Source organism: Pogoniulus pusillus, chromosome 41 (assembly GCF_015220805.1).
Source record: "Pogoniulus pusillus isolate bPogPus1 chromosome 41, bPogPus1.pri, whole genome shotgun sequence".
Taxonomy (NCBI): domain Eukaryota; kingdom Metazoa; phylum Chordata; class Aves; order Piciformes; family Lybiidae; genus Pogoniulus; species Pogoniulus pusillus.
Genome location: NC_087304.1, coordinates 6,392,250 through 6,408,811, shown reverse-complemented (window position 1 = coordinate 6,408,811; position 16,562 = coordinate 6,392,250). Strand labels below are relative to the sequence as shown.

The window sequence follows — 16,562 nt, the reverse complement described above, 5'->3', positions numbered from 1 at the left end:
CAGCAACTCCACCACCTCCTGGGCAGCCCATTCCAGTGCCAAGCACTCTCTCTGACAACAACTTCCTAACAACATCCAGCCTAGACCTGCCCTGGCACAGCTTCAGTCTGGGTCCCCTCCTTCTGTCCCTGGCTGCCTGGCAGCAGAGCCCAACCCCACCTGGCTACAGCCTCCCTGCAGGCAGCTGCAGGCAGCAATGAGCTCTGCCCTGAGCCTACTCTGTGCCAGGCTGCACCCCCCCAGCTCCCTCAGCCTCTCCTCACAGGGCTCTGCTCCAGGCCCCTCCCCAGCCTTGCTGCCCTTCTCCAAACACCTTCCAGCACCTCAGCATCTCTCTTGAGGAGCCCAGAACTGGACACAGCACTCAAGGTGTGGCCTGAGCAGTGCTGAGCACAGGGGCACAAGAACCTCCCTCACTCTGCTCTGCCCTGGGGAGAGCTCATCCTGAGCACTGCTTTCAGTTCTGGGCTCCCCAGCTGCAGAGGGGCAGGAGCTGTTGGAGAGTCCAAGGGAGGGCTGGGAGGATGAGGAGGGCACTGGAGCAGTGCCTGGTAAGGAGAGGCTGAGGGCCCTGGGGCTGAGTCTGGAGAGGAGAAGACTGAGAGGGGATTGGATCAAAGCTTATCAATAGCTGAGGGCTGGGGGTCAGGAGGGGGGGGACAGGCTCTGCTCACTGCTCCCTGGGATAGGACAAGCAGCAGTGGATGGAAGCTGCAGCACAGGAGGTTCCAGCTCAGCACAAGGGCAACTTCTTGCCTGGAAGGGTCCCAGAGCCTGGCACAGGCTGCCCAGAGGTTGTGGAGTCTCCTTGTGTGGAGCCTTTGCAGGCCTGTCTGGATGTGTTCTGTGTGCCCTGAGCTAGCTTGGATGGTGCTGCTCTGGCAGGGGTTGGACTGGATGAGCTCTTTGGGTCCCTCCCAACCCCTGACATGCTCTGATGCTCCTGCCACAGGCAGGCAGGGAGCAGCTGTGCAGAGGCAGCTGGGGCAGCTCTCAGCACAGGCACAGCCCTGCAGGACTGAAGCTAAGCCCCAGTGCAGATCTCTCTCTGCTCCCCCCGGGGGTGGCCACAGCCAGATTTAGCCATCGGTGAGACCCTCCCAGAGGAATGCAGCAAGAGAGCAAAAGCTTTTTCCATCTGCACAGCAGCTAAACAAGCAGGAAGGACCTCGGAGAGGCATGGGAAGGGCAGGGATGGTAGGAAACCAGGACACACCCGAGGGCTGCCCTGCTGAAAACAGAAACTCCTCAAAACCCCTCCCCTGCTGCACCTGTGCCAGAGGGAGCTGCTGGCACCTGGGGCCAGGGCCCACCAGGAAACCTGCCCCAGGCTGTGCTGGAGGTGGTCAGCAGCACCACAGCACTCCCCCAGCTGCCCCGGGAAGGGACTCGGGGAGCAGACCTGGGATCTGGGGGCAGACCTGGGATTGGGAACAGCCCCAGGACCTGGAGAGCAGCCCCAAGATCAGATGGCCCAGGCTGAGGCCCCATCCCTGCAGCTATTCCAGGTGAGCCTGGCTGGGGCTCTGAGCAGCCTGACCTGGCTGAGGCTGCCCCTGCTGGCTGCAGGGGGCTGGGCTGGGTGACCTTTGGAGGTCCCTTCTGTCCAGGGTGATTCTGTGGCCCTGATTTGGAGCACTTGGAGCAGACCTTGGATCTGGAGCAGTCCCCAAGCTCCCAAGTGCCCTGCAGCAAACCCCTCCTGTGTCCTTGCAGGGCGCTGAAGGCCTCCCCTTCTGCTCACCCTTTTTCTTGTGTCTCAGCCTTTGTGCCCTTCATCTGCAGAGGATTTGGGAAGCCAAAGAAAGGAGCCAGCAGCCCAACGACAATCTCCACCTTTATCTCAAGACAAGGTCGCTCAGGGGACACCCTGACCTGCAGGTTCTTCCCTGGTCCTCCTAACAAAGGCACTACCAGACTGGGGTGGAATTGGCACCACAAGATCCAGGCCTGCACTGCTCAGTGGTTCTGAGGAAGGGCTGTGGGCAAGAGGAGCACTTTGGAAGCTGTTTTAGCAGCAGATCCACTCAACAGTGACCTTCTCACACGTTCACATTTGGTCCTAGACAAGGAGCTCCCAAAGACCAAGACAGGAACATGCCAGTTCCCAGGGCTGGCACTGGGCCATAGCTTTGAGCACCAGCAGCTGGAGCCCAACTCCAGCAGTCTCCAACCTGAGCTGACTTCTGAGGCAGGGCTGGCTGAAGGGGTTGGGTTCTCCATTTCCAGGTGGTCACTCATCACCCCAGCAGTGAAGGTTCTCTGCCTCTCCCTCAGGTGGTCTCAGACCAAGCCAACAGCTCAAGACCCAGCAGCTTGGCAGCTGTCAGTGGTGGGCACACCCCTGGAGCTGGGCAGCCCTGCAACCTCCCGAGCCAGAGCTCCCTTGGCAGGAGGAAATGCTCCTCTGGGCTCCCTCCCACCTGTGAACACATCTTTGTAAAGCCAGGGAATGACCTGGTTAACTGCTGAGCCTGCAGCCAGAGGGCAATGGACCAGCTGAACCCATTCCCAAAGCTATTCCCTATCCAAACCACCCCAGCTCCACCCACGCCCACCAGCAGCCTACCACAGAGCCCCCCCAGACCCCACCAGCTCAGAGCTGACCACAGAGACCTACCCTAAAAGCAGCAACCTTGATGTGGCATGAAGGAAAGCCAAAGGAATCCACTTGCCCCACACTCCCAACAGCCACAGGCAGGCACAGGGATGTGAGCACCTCAAAACCACCTGGGGGCCAGCAGCCCCCACTGCATTTTGAGTCCAGAGAGGTTAAGACTTCAACTGCTGAGTCTTCATCCCAGGCAGTCACTTCCTCAGCCTCTCCCCGTGCAGTTAGCAGCCAGAGCAGCAGCATTTAGCTCCCAGTTCCACCCCCCCCAACCTCCCTCCCCACCAACAGGAAACAGGTTTGGTCCTCTCTTCCCTTGCCCCAGCTATGGAACACTTTGTCCTGTTCATTAAAGAGTCACAAGCAAAGAAAACTTCAGCACTGTGCCAGGAGGCTCCACAGGACTTGCACCCCCCGGGGCCAGTTGGTGCAGTTGGTGTGGCCAAGTCCCAGATCACCTGGAAAGAAAAGAAGGGAGCCACAGTCAGAGGGCAGGCAGGGAACAAAGTGAGAGCATCAACAACTTGAGCAGGGCTGGGGGAGCTGAGGGATGGATGTGCTGCTGATGAGCTGACAGCACTGAGAGAGCAGCATGAGCTGCTCCCAGGGCAGCAGTGGGTGGAAACAAGCACAGGAAGCTTCATACAATCACAGAATCAGGCAGGTTGGAAGAGAGCTCCAGGCTCCAACAGCCCAACCCAGCCCCCAGCCCCATCCAGTCACCCAGACCATGGCACTCAGTGCCCCAGCCAGGCTTGGCTGCAACACCTCCAGGCACAGCCACTCCACCACCTCCCTGGGCAGCCCATTCCAGTGCCAATCACTCTCTCTGCCAGCAACTTCCTAACAACATCCAGCCTTGACCTGCCCTGGCACACCTTGAGGCTGTGTCCCCTTGTTCTGTTGCTGGCTGCCTGGCAGCAGAGCCCAACCCCACCTGGCTACAGCCTCCCTGCAGGCAGCAATCAGCTCTGCCCTGAGCCTCCTCTGCTGCAGGCTGCACCCCCCCAGCTCCCTCAGCCTCTCCTCACAGGTTTCAGTTAAGGAGGAAGCACAGAAGGGTTTAGGCTGGGAAGGGACCTCCAGGATCATGCACCTCGTCCAAGCTGGTTCTTCAGCAAAGGAGCCTCAGCCCCCCCCGCGGCGAAGGGGAGGACACAAAGCAGCTGCTCGAAGGGGAGGACACAAAGCAGCTGCTCGAAGGGGAGGACACAAAGCAGCTGCTCGAAGGGGAGGACACAAAGCAGCTGCTCGAAGGGGAGGACACAAAGCAGCTGCTCGAAGGGGAGGACACAAAGCAGCTGCTCGAAGGGGAGGACACAAAGCAGCTGCTCGAAGGGGAGGACACAAAGCAGCTGCTCGAAGGGGAGGACACAAAGCAGCTGCTCACCGCCTCAGGCTCCTGGTCTCGAACACAGTCTCCTCGTCGCTGTCCAGCGAGGCCATCTCCAGCTGCTGCTCGTAGCTGCTCAGCAGTCCATACTTCCTCCGCTGCGGCTTCTTCAACCTGGAACGAGTTTTGCGCTCAGGTCTGGGTCCCTCCGACCTAGGGCTGAGGGACAGGGAGAGGGCAGAGTGAGCCCCGAGCCGCGGCAGAGCTCCGCAGCCAGCCCCGGCAGCGCGGAACGAACGGCGCCGGGAGAGGGAAGGGAAGGGAAGGGAAGGGAAGGGAAGGGAAGGGAAGGGAAGGGAAGGGAAGGGAAGGGAAGGGAAGGGAAGGGAAGGGAAGGGAAGGGAAGGGAAGGGAAGGGAAGGGAAGGGAAGGGAAGGGAAGGGAAGGGAAGGGAAGGGAAGGGAAGGGAAGGGAAGGGAAGGGAAGGGAAGGGAAGGGAAGGGAAGGGAAGGGAAGGGAAGGGAAGGGAAGGGAAGGGAAGGGAAGGGAAGGGAAGGGAAGGGAAGGGAAGGGAAGGGAAGGGAAGGGAAGGGAAGGGAAGGGAAGGGAAGGGAAGGGAAGGGAAGGGAGCAGGATCCGGAGCACAGCCGCGGGGCTCGGGGCAAAGGGGAGCCAGGACAAGCAGGGACACAGACCGCAGCGCGGGAGCGAACGGGAGGCGCAGGGGCACGGCTCCGGGCCGGCAGCGGGGAACCGGCAGCAGCCCCACGCCGGCACGCACCGGGCGGGCCCGCACTCACCGGAACGCCCGCAGGAGGAAATAGAGAGCGGCCAGCAAGGAGAGGGCGCTCAGCACGTACACCGCCCGCTTCAGCACCGGCAGCCCGGACCCCGGCAGCAGCCCCGACGCCGGCGGCCGCCGCGATGCCGGCACCAGCAGCGGGTCCTGCCGCGTCCCGTTACCCGCGGCGCCCCGCGGCGCCTCCGTGCTGTTGAGCGGGCTCGGGGTGGCCGCAGGAGCAGGGGCGTCGGCCCGGCAGCCGTGCAGCAGCAGCAGCGGCAGCAGGAGGAGGAGGAGGAGGCAGAGAGGCCGCGGGCGCAGCATGGCCGGAGCGGGGCCGGGGCCGAGCGCGGCGGGCGCAGGAAGGCGGCGGGACGGTGCCGCCCGTGCAGGAGCCGGCCGGGCCCTGCGGAGCCGCACGCCGCGTTCCGGGGCAGCGCCGTTCCGGGGCAGCGCTTCCCCCTTCCCCTTCCCCCTCACAGCGAGAGTCTGCCGCAGGAGCGCCGCTCCCCCCCCGGGCTGCCTTCCTCCCCCCGGGGCATTGCCCCCTCGCAGCAGGACTCTGCCCGGGCCCTGCGCAGCACAGAGCCGCCGGAGAGCTGCTGGAGAGCTGCTGCAGCCCTGCCCTGCCCTGGCACCAGCCCATGGCACTCAGTGCCCAGCCAGGCTTGGCACCAACACCTCCAGCCATGGGCACTGCACCACCTCCCTGGGCAGCCCATTCCAGTGCCAATCACTCTCTCTGACAACAACTTCCTAACAACATCCAGCCTCAACCTGCCCTGGCACAGCTTCAGCCTGGGTCCCCCTCTTCTGCCCCTGGCTGCCTGGCAGCAGAGCCCAACCCCACCTGGCCACAGCCTCCCTGCAGGCAGCTGCAGGCAGCAATGAGCTCTGCCCTGAGCCTCCTCTGCTGCAGGCTGCACACCCCCAGCTCCCTCAGCCTCTGTTCTCCGAGCCCTGGAGCAGGCTGCCCAGAGGCTGTGGAGCCTCCTCTGGAGCCTTTCCAGACCCTGTGCCTGGATCTGTTCCTGGGCGCTGCTGTTTGCAGAGGTTGGAGCTGGCTGAGCTCTGAGCTCCCTCCCAGCCTAACCCATTCCATGTCTCTCTCCCTGCCCTCCCCATCACACCTGTCTGGAGAGCTGAGCCCAAGCCCAGGAGCAGCAGCAAGCAGAGAAGCTTCCAGTGGCTGCCTTCAGAAAACCGGAGCAGAGGAGCAGGCAGTCAGACCTGCAGCAGGCTCTGGCCGGGCACAGTGCCCACACAACTGCTCCAAAGAGCCTCTTTGGGTGGGTGTTGCATAATCCACTGCTCTCAGAGCCCTGCCCTTGCAGCGAGGCACAGCAGACACCCAGGGAGTTAACCTGGGAAAGGAGGAGAAAGAAAAGGCAACAGAAAGGAATCGCCTTAAAAAGAGGTGGGCAGGGACCACCAGAAGCCTTTTTGCTGCCTCCTGCCCCAGGCTCTTCAAAGCTGTCAGAAACAGACTCCCAGCTGCCAGCCTCTCTGCCATCACTGTCCCCAGCCTCGCCCAGCTGCCACCTTGGCAGGGCTTGGCCAAGAGCCAGCCCTGGCTGCTGCTAGCACCAGGCAGAGGAGCCAGAGGAGCTCAGTGCCAGCTCAGAGACTGCTGCCAGCCCGGGCAGAGAGGGAGCCACAGAGGGGAAGGGGTTGGAAGGGACCTCTGGAGGTCAGAGTCCAACCCCCCCTGCTGAACAGCAGCGCTCAGGAACAGATCCAGGCACAGGGTCTGGAAAGGCTCCGGAGGAGGCTCCACAGCCTGCTCCAGGGCTTGGAGGAGGGAGGCTGAGGGAGCTGGGGGGGTGCAGCCTGGCACAGAGCAGGCTCAGGGCAGAGCTGATTGCTGCCTGCAGGGAGGCTGTAGCCAGGTGGGGTTGGGCTCTGCTGCCAGGCAGCCAGGGATAGAAGAAGGGGACCCAGGCTCAAGCTGTGCCAGGGCAGGCTCAGGCTGGGTGTTAGGAGGAAGCTGTTGGCAGAGAGAGTGATTGGCACTGGAATGGGCTGCCCAGGGAGGTGGTGCAGTGCCCATGGCTGGAGGTGCTGCAGCCAAGCCTGGCTGGGCACTGAGTGCCATGGGCTGATGCCTGGGCAGGGCTGGGTTGGGCTGCAGGAGCTTGGAGCTCTCTGCCAGCCTGGCTGACTCCATGCTCCAAGCTGCTTCCCCTCAGCAGCAAGGAGAGTTTGAAGGAAACCTCCACCACTAATTAGAGTTCTGACAATTCACAGCAACTAAGAGATGAAGCCAACGACCAGTTGGAGGAATTGAGCCACCAGCACCCATCTGACTTCACTCCAAGCCATGGACTCAGCAGCAGGTGAATAAAAAGAGCAAATATTCTAGAGGAGGGGTTGGGGGGGGAAAGAGCAGTTTGGCTGCTGTCACTTTTTGATGGTCTGTTTTGAGGCCAGGACAAAACTGGGGAGGAGAAAGCACCACCAAGAGCTGGGGTTGGAAGGTTTGAGCTCTGTGGTTGAGCCTCAACTAACCCAAAAGGCTGAAATTCTCTCATTAACTTCAGAGGTGAAGAGACCAGAGCAAAATATTAACAGCAGAATGCAAACCTCCTGCAAGGAAACTCAGATCTGCTTCTCTGTGCCCTGCCTGCCCTTCTAGAGCCACCTCTGGTGCCCAAACACCAGCCCACAGCTGGTGAAAGCCCAGCAGGACTCACACCTGACAAGCCAGGAGCTGTTTGTATCACAGGCAGGGCAAAGCAGGGTAACAAAACAGCAATCAAGAACCTTAATTAAACACCCAAGCACTTGAGCCTGCTCATTAAGGAGTCTGCAGAAGAAAATGGGCATGGCAATTAGAAGTCTCCATCTCCTAATGAGATGGCATCTTAGGACCCCTGCTGGCCCAGAGCCAGAGGATGACTATCACAGCACTGCAGCCTCAGCAGCTGCTGGCTTTCGCCGTGGGCTGAGCCTCTCCTTCGCACCCAGCAGCAGCTGTGGCTCTACAGCTCCTTTTCGGGCCCAGGGAAAGTGCTTACAAGGGGTAAGAATGCAGCAGGTTGCCAGAGCTGTGCTCAACACTCACAGCCTGGCAGCTCAGGGCACCCTCCCAGCACTGAGTAGATGCTGAAACCAGTTACTGTCCTGCTGGGGACCTTCACTGGTACTCTTAACCAGCCCGAGTGTGGATGCCTGCATCTCTGCAGCCAACTGCTGCTCGGCTCAGTGCTGCTTTGCTCTCACCCCCGAGCTTCCCCTCCTGCTCCACTCCCCTCCAGGCTTCCCCTCTTGCTCCACTCCCCTCCAGGCTTCCCTCCTCTTGCTCCACTCCCCTCCAGGCTTCCCTTCCTCTCCTCACTCACACCCAAGCTTCCCCTCCCTTCCAATCTTCCCTTGCCCTCCTCTCCACAGCTTTAAAATTCCACCCACAGATGAATTCTTTTTCTAAGACCCCAAGTATGAAGTCTGAGACACAAATAACCTCACCCAGGTGGAAAACTGCAGCTGCAGGACAGCTGAAGCTCTTCATGCCCCACCTAAGCCCTCACAACCTTGCAGGTTACCCTCTCTCCTCCTGAGCAGCAATGAATCCTCACTTCCACACCAGGTGATTGGGTTCCAGTTGCACACCCTGACCACCACCTTGATATTCTGCTGGAGCCCCACAAAGTACTGCAAAGATTCAGGTTTTTTGTCCCTCCATATTCCAGTATTTTATTCAAGCTTCACTGACTTTTTTCCCTGTTCAGCTGAACTACACAAAACCAGTAACATCACTGCTCAAAGCTCTTCCATCTCCACCACTCCAGTCAATGGCTGTGTCCTTCTGTCTTCTCTGATGCATTTCATTGCTGAAATGGAAGTAAGACAAATTTATCTCAAGGCAGAGAATGGCCATGAAGAATTTCAACTGTAAATTATTGGACAGAGAAACAGAGAAACAGAGAAACAGAGAAACAGAGAAACAGAGAAACAGAGAAACAGAGAAACAGAGAAACAGAGAAACAGAGAAACAGAGAAACAGAGAAACAGAGAAACAGAGAAACAGAGAAACAGAGAAACAGAGAAACAGAGAAACAGAGAAACAGAGAAACAGAGAAACAGAGAAACAGAGAAACAGAGAAACAGAGAAACAGAGAAACAGAGAAACAGAGAAACAGAGAAACAGAGAAACAGAGAAACAGAGAAACAGAGAAACAGAGAAACAGAGAAACAGAGAAACGAGGTTGGAAGTGGCCTCTAAGACTGCATCCTACCAAACCAGAGTCACCCACAGCAGGCCACACAAGAAGGCATCCAAATGGCTCTTGAAAGTCTCCAGAAGAGACTCCATCACATCTCTGGGCAGCACTGCCAACAGTGAAGTTTTCTCCTCATGTTAAGGGGGAACCTCCTGGGTTCCAGTTTGTGCCTGTTGCTGCTTGTCCTATCAAACAGGCACCACCCAAGAGCCTGGCACCTCCATCCTGACACCAACTCCTCACTCAGGTATTTATGGCCGTGGGTTAAGATCCCCTCGTGGCCTTCAGGACACCTACACTTCAGCTATTTATAGACACTAGTAAGATCCTTTCTTAGCCTTGACACCCACCCCTAAGATACTGATATTGACAAGCTCTCCTCTCATGCTTAACCCACCCCTATTTATAGAGACTGATAAGAGCCTCTCTCAACCCTCAAGACACCAATCTCTTAATTACAGACATTGCTAAGATACTCTCTCAGCTTTCTCAAGACATCACTTATAGATATGGATGTGTGGAAGGTGTCCAGAGAAGGGCCATGAGGATGAGCAGAGGGCTGAGGCTGCTCTGCTGTGAGGAGAGACAGGGAGTTGAGGCTGTTCAGCCTGGAGAGAAGGCTCCCAGGTGAACTTATTGTGGCTTTTCAGTATCTTAAGGAGGCTAAAGTAAAGCTGGGGAGGGACTTTTTAGGCTGCCAGGAAGTGACAGGACTGGGGGGGAACTATTTATAAGGTCTTGTAATAACAAGACAAGGTTGTTCAGGGAGGTGTTCAGCACCAGGCTGGATGAGAACTTTTCTAGTGGGAGGTGTCCCTGCCTTTGGCAGGGGGGTTTGGAACTGGCTGAACTTTGAGGTCCATTCCAACCTAAACCACTCTACAAATGGAACAAAGCTGGAAATGGGCAGAGTCAGCCTGGAGGTTAGGACGAAGTTGTTCAGCATGAGGGTGGGGAGAGCCTGGCAAGGATTGCCCAGGGAGCTAGGGGAAGCCTCATCCCTGGAGGTGTTTAAGGCCAGGCTCGATGAAGCTCTGAACAGCCTGATCTAGTGTGAGGTGTCTCTGCCTATGGCAGGGGAGTTGGAACTGGATGATCACATCTCATGGCACAGCCTCAAGCTGTGCCAGGGCAGGTTCAGGCTGGACACTGCTCTCCTCAGACCCCACCTGGAGTCCTGTGTGCAGTTCTAGAGCCCCCAACACAAGCAGGGGGCCCACGGCAGGGGGTGTGGAACAGGAAGATCCTTGACTGATTCTACCAGATCCTCTCTCAGCCTTCATGAGACAATTCCTCATTTACAGATGCTGCTCAAACCCTCTCTCCTCCTCCTCCAGACAGCACCCCTCACTCATGGATATTGCTAGGATTCCCCTCTCAGCCTCCTCAAGAGAAGGGCTAAGGGTCAGTTGTTACCTGTTTGGCAAACCCACGCCTTGGTCCTGCCTTCCTTGGGACTTTTCTCCCTCAGCATCCCTGCTCAGCTCCCACGGTGAGCGTCCCTCTTCCCTTCAGCCTGCCAAAGCAGATGTGCATTAATACAGACATCGAGAGGAGAGGTTTCAGACATTGCCACCCACCTCCCCCCCAACCTCAGCACAAGTCACATATCAGGTTAACGAGGGTTTCACAAAGCCATTCTCTGAACCCAGCACACCACAGAAGCACAGTCTGGGAAAAAAAAATAACTGTTCCAGGGCTGGCTGAGGCCTTGATTAGTTTGGTTGTTCGTTTTGCTTGAGCCAACCAAAAAGTTATCATTTGGTGTCCCTAAGCAGAGAGGAGTTAACCACTTTTTGACTTGGCTGCTTAGGCAGCTCGGGCTATGGGGAAAAAGTTAATGGCAACAAAGTAGGATGGCAAAGAAAAGCTACATTTAAAAGTGAGCAACTTTGTTTTTAAATGAAGTCTAGCAAGAAGTCTCCAATAGATGAACACACAGAGAGTCAGGGAAGTCAGCTTCCCCCCCCAGCTTGCTTCCATACCTACTTCAGCAAGACCACGGCTGCAACGCCCAGCTCTGATCTGTGGAACCCCAAAGTCGTGCCACAAGCCAAAAGGGTTGGCATGGCTTAAAAGCATTCAGGCTTATTTATGTATTTTAAAATCCAGCAGTTGTGACCAGAATTGTGGAAAAAAATAATAACAATTAAAAAAAAAAAAAAAGAGAAATAAGAAAATAAAAAGGACTAAATTGTCACAAGGTACATTAAGACTTTTCAAATGAGCTCTCGACAAGAGGAAGGATGCGGACATGAGCAAAAGGAGTTACCTCGAATTACAGGACTATTTTCCACATATGAACTAGCCAAGAGAGCAGCTTTCGTCTCAGAGGTTTCTGTTGGAGGCACAACACTTCTTTTTCTCTCCAAGGACACTGCAGTTTCCATATGCTAGCAAAGAATTCTTAGAACTTTGTAAGGCAATGACAGAGCTAAGCTAATCATGGCAATGCGCCTACCGTCCACACCGCACCTAGGGCTAAAAGCTCTCCCTCTTGCTACTGCTCTTGTCCCTTTTGGTCCAGTGTAGGTGGGGGGGGTGCAGTCTTTTTAAAAGGACACATCCAGCCAGCCTGACCTAACCAATTCTGGCCCTGGCATCATCCCAAACACTTTGGAGTCCTCTGCCTCTAGAGCCAAGTGTGCAAGCACCCGGGAGGAATTCGCCGTTGTCAAGAGCGAGTTCAGATTGGAGTCTACCAAGTGAGGCTCTGAAGCTACTTGGGCTGAGTCTTCTCTGACATTCCTGTCCTTGGGGCTTAACCAACTGGAAATCTCCTGGAACTGGAACCCTCTGGCTTAAATCAACTCGAGTCTCCTATCGACTAGAATCTCCTGGGTTAAATCAACTGGAGTCTCCTAGAACTGGCAATCTCCTGGATTAAATCAAATGGAATCAATTAGTACTGGAATCTCCTCAGTTCATCAACTGGAATCTCCTAGCACTGGAACTTCCTGGGTTAAATCAAATGGTATCAATTAGAACTGGAATCTCCTGAGTTAAAATCAACTGGAATCTGAGTTAATCAACTGGAGTCTCCTAGAACTGGAATCTCTTGAGTTAAATCAATTAGAATCTCCTAGAACTGGAATCTCCTGAGTTAGAGCAACTGGAATCAATTAGAAGTGGAATATCCTGGGTTAAAATCAACTGGAACCTGAGTTAATCAACTAGAATCTCCTAGAACTGTTACTTCCTGGGTTAAATCAACTGGAATCAATTAGAACTGGAATATCCTGGGTTAAAATCAACTGGAATCTGAGTTAATCAACTAGAATCTCCTAGAACTGTTACTTCCTAGGTTTAATCAAATGGTATCAATTAGAACTGGAATATCCTGGGTTAAAATCAACTGGAATCAGTTAATCAACTACTATCTCCTAGAACTAGAATCTCCTGGCTTACATCAGCTGCCCTCTGCTGCGTTAAATCCACTGGCATCTCCTGGGCTAATTTAATCATCAAGTGAATCTCTCCTAACTTTTATCTACTAACTTTAGACCTCTTCCTTTTTTTTTTTCCCTCCTCCTCCTCCTCTTCATCTTCCAAGGCTTTGTGTTGTGCAATGAAATGTAAAATGTCAGGAGCAGAGTTCATTTCAGAACGGTCTTTTAATAGGCTTCGTAAAGCCAAAGGAAAGAAAGAAAAAGAACTGTATACAAGAATCCTTTACCACTTTCAAATACAATAGCAATGGAATATGCATATTTTCTTCCAGTAAAAAAGGACAATATAAATAAACATTTTCCAGAACCTCTTTTGTGGGTTTTTTTTTTGCCTTTTTTTCTGTTTTTTTTTTCCTGTTTTTTTTTTTTCTTCCCCCAAGTCTATTTTTTGCTCTGTTTTTTTTCTCCTCTGGGTAATTTACATCATTACAACAGTAAAAATATTGTGATGCAAGGTTCAGAACATACAAGCAAAAAAAAAAAAAAGGAAGGGTTGGTTGAGTTTTTTTTCTCTTTAGATATATCAAGGTGGCTTTTTGCCTTCCAATTTTGTACCCAAGGCTGCATTCCTACCTTGCTACACTAAAGGAATGTTACAAAAGACGAAGGTAATGCACTTAAAAAAAATAAAGGAAAAAAAAAAAGAGTCCACAGCTTGTTCAGCTTCCAGTGAACACTGAATCCAAAAGGTCCTTTCCATCTCAAAAGGAAAAACTAAATCGGGAAGGGGCCCCCAAAACTTAATATAAAAACACCATGGCTCATCGTGAAGGAGGAAATAAAATCTGAAGTGCTTCCAGACAGGGGAAACAAAAAAAAACCAAGGTTAAAATCCCCTCCCTCCTCCAAAGCCAAAAGCTTTCAGAGAGGAGAAAGAGAGAGAGAGAAAACAAAAAGTCTTTAAATCAGAGCCATCAGAAGCTGTCAGGCTGTGTTTTGTTGACAAGATTAAGAACTGATAATACTACAAAAGTGGCAATACAAGGAGATGTTTACTACAACAATAACCATGTCAGCGAAGCTCCAAAAATCTTTATAAATACAGCCATTGGAAGGACGATCTTGAGGCAGGAAGGATTTTTACTCGTTGTGTGTAGCTGAGGACAAGAAGCAGGCACAATTGTAAAGGCACTGAAGCATAGACAAGTTCCAGCATTTCACTCCCTTTCCATTATCATCCTTTTTTTTTGGGGCTTTTGTTTGCTACACCATAGAGAAAGCTTCCCCCACCCTTGATTCAAAGGTTTTTTTTTTTTGGGGTTAGGTTCTTTCTTTTTTGCTTTTCAGTTGTCTTTTAAGTCTCGAGGAAAATTGGATTTTTAAAGCTTGCTCTGCCTTAGATCCAAGCAACTCCTACACATGCATTACAAATTAGCACCACCACGTCCAAAGGCTGGCAGATTTGGTTCTTAAAAGGGCAAGAACAGCACAAAATAGCAACAGTCCCGAGCCTTACAGTGCGCTTCCAGACTCAGAGGAAGAGGGTGAGGAGGTTCAGAGAGTTCCTACAGCCATACAAACTCATTCCCAGTTGACCCAAGACTTACCATAACTGTCATAGCTGTCTCTGTAGGATCCTCCTGAAGACCTGTCACCATAGCCACCTTGACTCCTGCTGTGCAGAAAGGAAACAACACGTTTAGGCGCCTTGAGGTTTGCTCAACAGCTCCTGGTAGCCTGTCGGGAGGTTTAATCAAGGCTTGAGAAGAGCTCCACCACCACCCACTGGCACTCAGGATGCCTTTACCTGCTATTATAGTAGTCTCTGGAGCCATTGTACCCTCCACTTCTGGAATCGAATCTGCTTCCACCGTAGCCTCTGTCTCCACCTCCTAAGAGAGAGAGCAGCTCAGGATGAGTTTTTGCTCGTTGTGAGGAGCAGCCCCAGGGACTTTAAACGGTGAACAAAAAGCTGACTCACTCACCCTCGCCTCTGGAGAAGCCACGGCCCCGACCTCTGCCCCCACGGAAAAAGCCTCTGCCCCCAGAAGCTCCCCCCCTGTAACCACGAGATCTGTTCTCTGATGACTTTCCAGCCTGGTCGACTCTGATCTGACGTCCATCTACAGACTGAGAGCACACAGAACACCACAACTTGCTGTTAAACTGTTCAGATGGGTGAGGCACATCTCCACCTTCACCCACACAGCCCCTCTGCTGTCACCACTTGACCTAAAGGAGACTCTTGGGGGACCTTACAGCTGCTTTCCAATACCTGCAACGATCCTACAGGGAGGCTGGAGAGGGACTTCTCTTAAGAGTGTCTAGCAATAGGGTAAAGGGAAGTGGTTTTAAGCTGGTTTAAGACTTATTAAGAAGTTCTTCAGTAAAAGGGGGGTGAGACACTGGAACAGGCTGCCCAGTGAGCCTGTGGAGGCCTTCTCCCTGGTTGGATGAGGCCTGGAGAAGCTAAGTCTAGTTGAGAAGTGTCTTTGCTCAATGCAGAGGGGGTGTGGAGTAGATGATCTCTGAGGTCCCTTCAATCTATGCCTCCTTGGATACTCATATTTAAGGAACCTTCTTTTAAGACACTATCACCCACCCATTTTTCTCGACAGCACTGAGCAGCAATCCCTGTTTCATGCTTCTCTGACTACACTGAAGACCTGCAGAGCAAGCCCAAAGCCTCCTTACCTTCCCGTTCATGGCCATCATCGCATCTTTAGCATCGTCTATGTTTTCAAATGTGACAAAACCAAAACCTCTGGATCTCTGAGTCTCTCTGTCTTTCACCACCACGACTATAAAGGGAAGAAAAAGCATCCAACATCAGCACCTGTGTGATCTCAAACCCACAGAAATGACCCTAGCCTGGGGCTGGCAAATCTTACCTTCCGAGATCTGCCCGTATTTAGAGAAGACCTGTTCCAATGACTGCTCATTGGTGTCAAAACTCAGTCCACCGACAAAGAGTTTTCCTTCATCTGATGCCATTTTGACCTGGAAGGAAAAAGATAACGAAAATGAGGCTCCCTAAATCCACATTCCCGCAAGGGGCTGCGAGATTAAAGGGCTCCGACCGTGACCTAGAATCTCAGATGACGCAGACGCCACACCCATGCCGAGCTCCGCATTACAGAGGATCAGCCTCGGGGCTGGCCGCGGGCCAAGCGCCCGCCCGAGGGAGCGGAGCCGCAGCCCCGATCACGGCGAGCGGCAGGACGGCGGCAGAGCGGCCCCAGCCGCACGCAGCCCGGGGCCGCAGCTCACACTGCGGGCGTGCAAACGCTCCAGCCCGGTACGAGCCTCACGGCTCCATGGGGCAACCCGGCCGTAGACAAGAGCTTGCAGTTCAGCTGCAACTGCCGGCCCCCAATCCGGTAGGAGCCTGTGGCCCGGCGGAGGCTCCGAGCCCGCGGCTCGGTACGGGCGCACGGCCCCGGCGGCGCGGGGGGGGGAGGGCCCAAAGCGCATGCGCGGCGCACGGCCCCGCCCGCTGCCCATGGCGCGATGCTGGCTCCGCCCTCCCGCCCCGCCCCCCGGAGCCGCCGCCCCGCCCCCCGCCCGCCGCCATTTTGCACGGCGGCGCCCGGGCGCCATTTTGTCTGCGAGAGAGCAGTGTCCCCCTCCCCCTGCCCGTTCCCACGCACACAGCGCGAACACGCGGGACAACTCCTCCGGACTCCACTCCACTGCGGAGCTCACCCCGGCCCGCCGGACAAACGCTCCGCTCCGACCTCCCCCGCTTAACGATTCCTACGACTCTGGAGACATATTCCCTTCAACTCCGGCCCACAAAGCGTTCTCCGGCGCCGCTCCGCCTAGCTGGGCCTGACCCAGTGCAGCCTGCCCAGTACTCACCGGTGCCTGGAGGCGCAGACTCCACACAACACTTCAAAGCTGCAGCGCGATATACGCCGAGGCTGCCGGGGAGGCGGCTTATAAAGGCCCGCGCTGCGCCCCGCCCATCTCATGGATATGCAAATTAACTCCCGAGGAAGGCGGGGCGAAAACGTCACCAAAGCGCTGCCGCCGCCGCGCCACCGGATTGGGCAGAATGTGATTAATATTCATGAGCCCCCCACCGGGAGGCGAGGGGAGGGGGGAGGGAAAGCAGAGCGCTCAGGGGCGGGGCGCAGCAGGCGGCGCGGATTGGCCGGGAGCGCCCCTGTGAGAAGGAAGGAAGTGGAGGCAGCTGATTGGCTGGGGCCCGAATCCGCCCCGCCCT

At 54.9% G+C, this 16,562-nt stretch overlaps 2 protein-coding genes across 7 annotated transcripts; both read right to left on the bottom strand.

Moving 5' to 3' along the window:
• Positions 1-1,824: 1,824 nt before the first annotated feature.
• Positions 1,825-5,115, bottom strand: FAM174C (family with sequence similarity 174 member C). 2 transcript variants are annotated; one of them, XM_064174800.1, is made up of 3 exons: positions 4,745-5,115; positions 4,002-4,163; positions 1,825-3,069 (listed from the first exon to the last, which is right to left on the bottom strand). In XM_064174800.1, exons 1-3 carry the CDS (start codon positions 5,047-5,049, stop codon positions 3,066-3,068), a joined length of 471 nt encoding a protein of 156 aa, XP_064030870.1. In that variant the 5' UTR covers positions 5,050-5,115; the 3' UTR covers positions 1,825-3,065. The 2 variants fall into 2 exon arrangements, with proteins under 2 accessions (XP_064030870.1, XP_064030871.1); XM_064174801.1 differs by having other exon boundaries at positions 4,002-4,118; positions 4,745-5,114.
• Positions 5,116-8,391: 3,276 nt separating this feature from the next.
• CIRBP (cold inducible RNA binding protein) lies at positions 8,392-16,300 on the bottom strand. 5 transcript variants are annotated; one of them, XR_010308967.1, is made up of 8 exons: positions 16,196-16,300; positions 15,226-15,334; positions 15,029-15,135; positions 14,320-14,464; positions 14,142-14,226; positions 13,942-14,009; positions 10,362-10,461; positions 8,392-8,555 (listed from the first exon to the last, which is right to left on the bottom strand). XR_010308967.1 is itself a non-coding variant. In XM_064175398.1 (7 exons), the coding sequence occupies exons 2-7, from the start codon at positions 15,326-15,328 to the stop codon at positions 13,475-13,477; spliced, it is 525 nt and encodes a 174-aa protein (XP_064031468.1). In that variant the 5' UTR covers positions 15,329-15,334; positions 16,196-16,300; the 3' UTR covers positions 12,541-13,474. The 5 variants fall into 5 exon arrangements, 2 of the variants coding, with proteins under 2 accessions (XP_064031468.1, XP_064031469.1); XR_010308968.1 differs by having other exon boundaries at positions 13,942-14,006; XM_064175398.1 differs by lacking the exons at positions 8,392-8,555; positions 10,362-10,461 and adding an exon at positions 12,541-13,491.
• Positions 16,301-16,562: the final 262 nt, after the last annotated feature.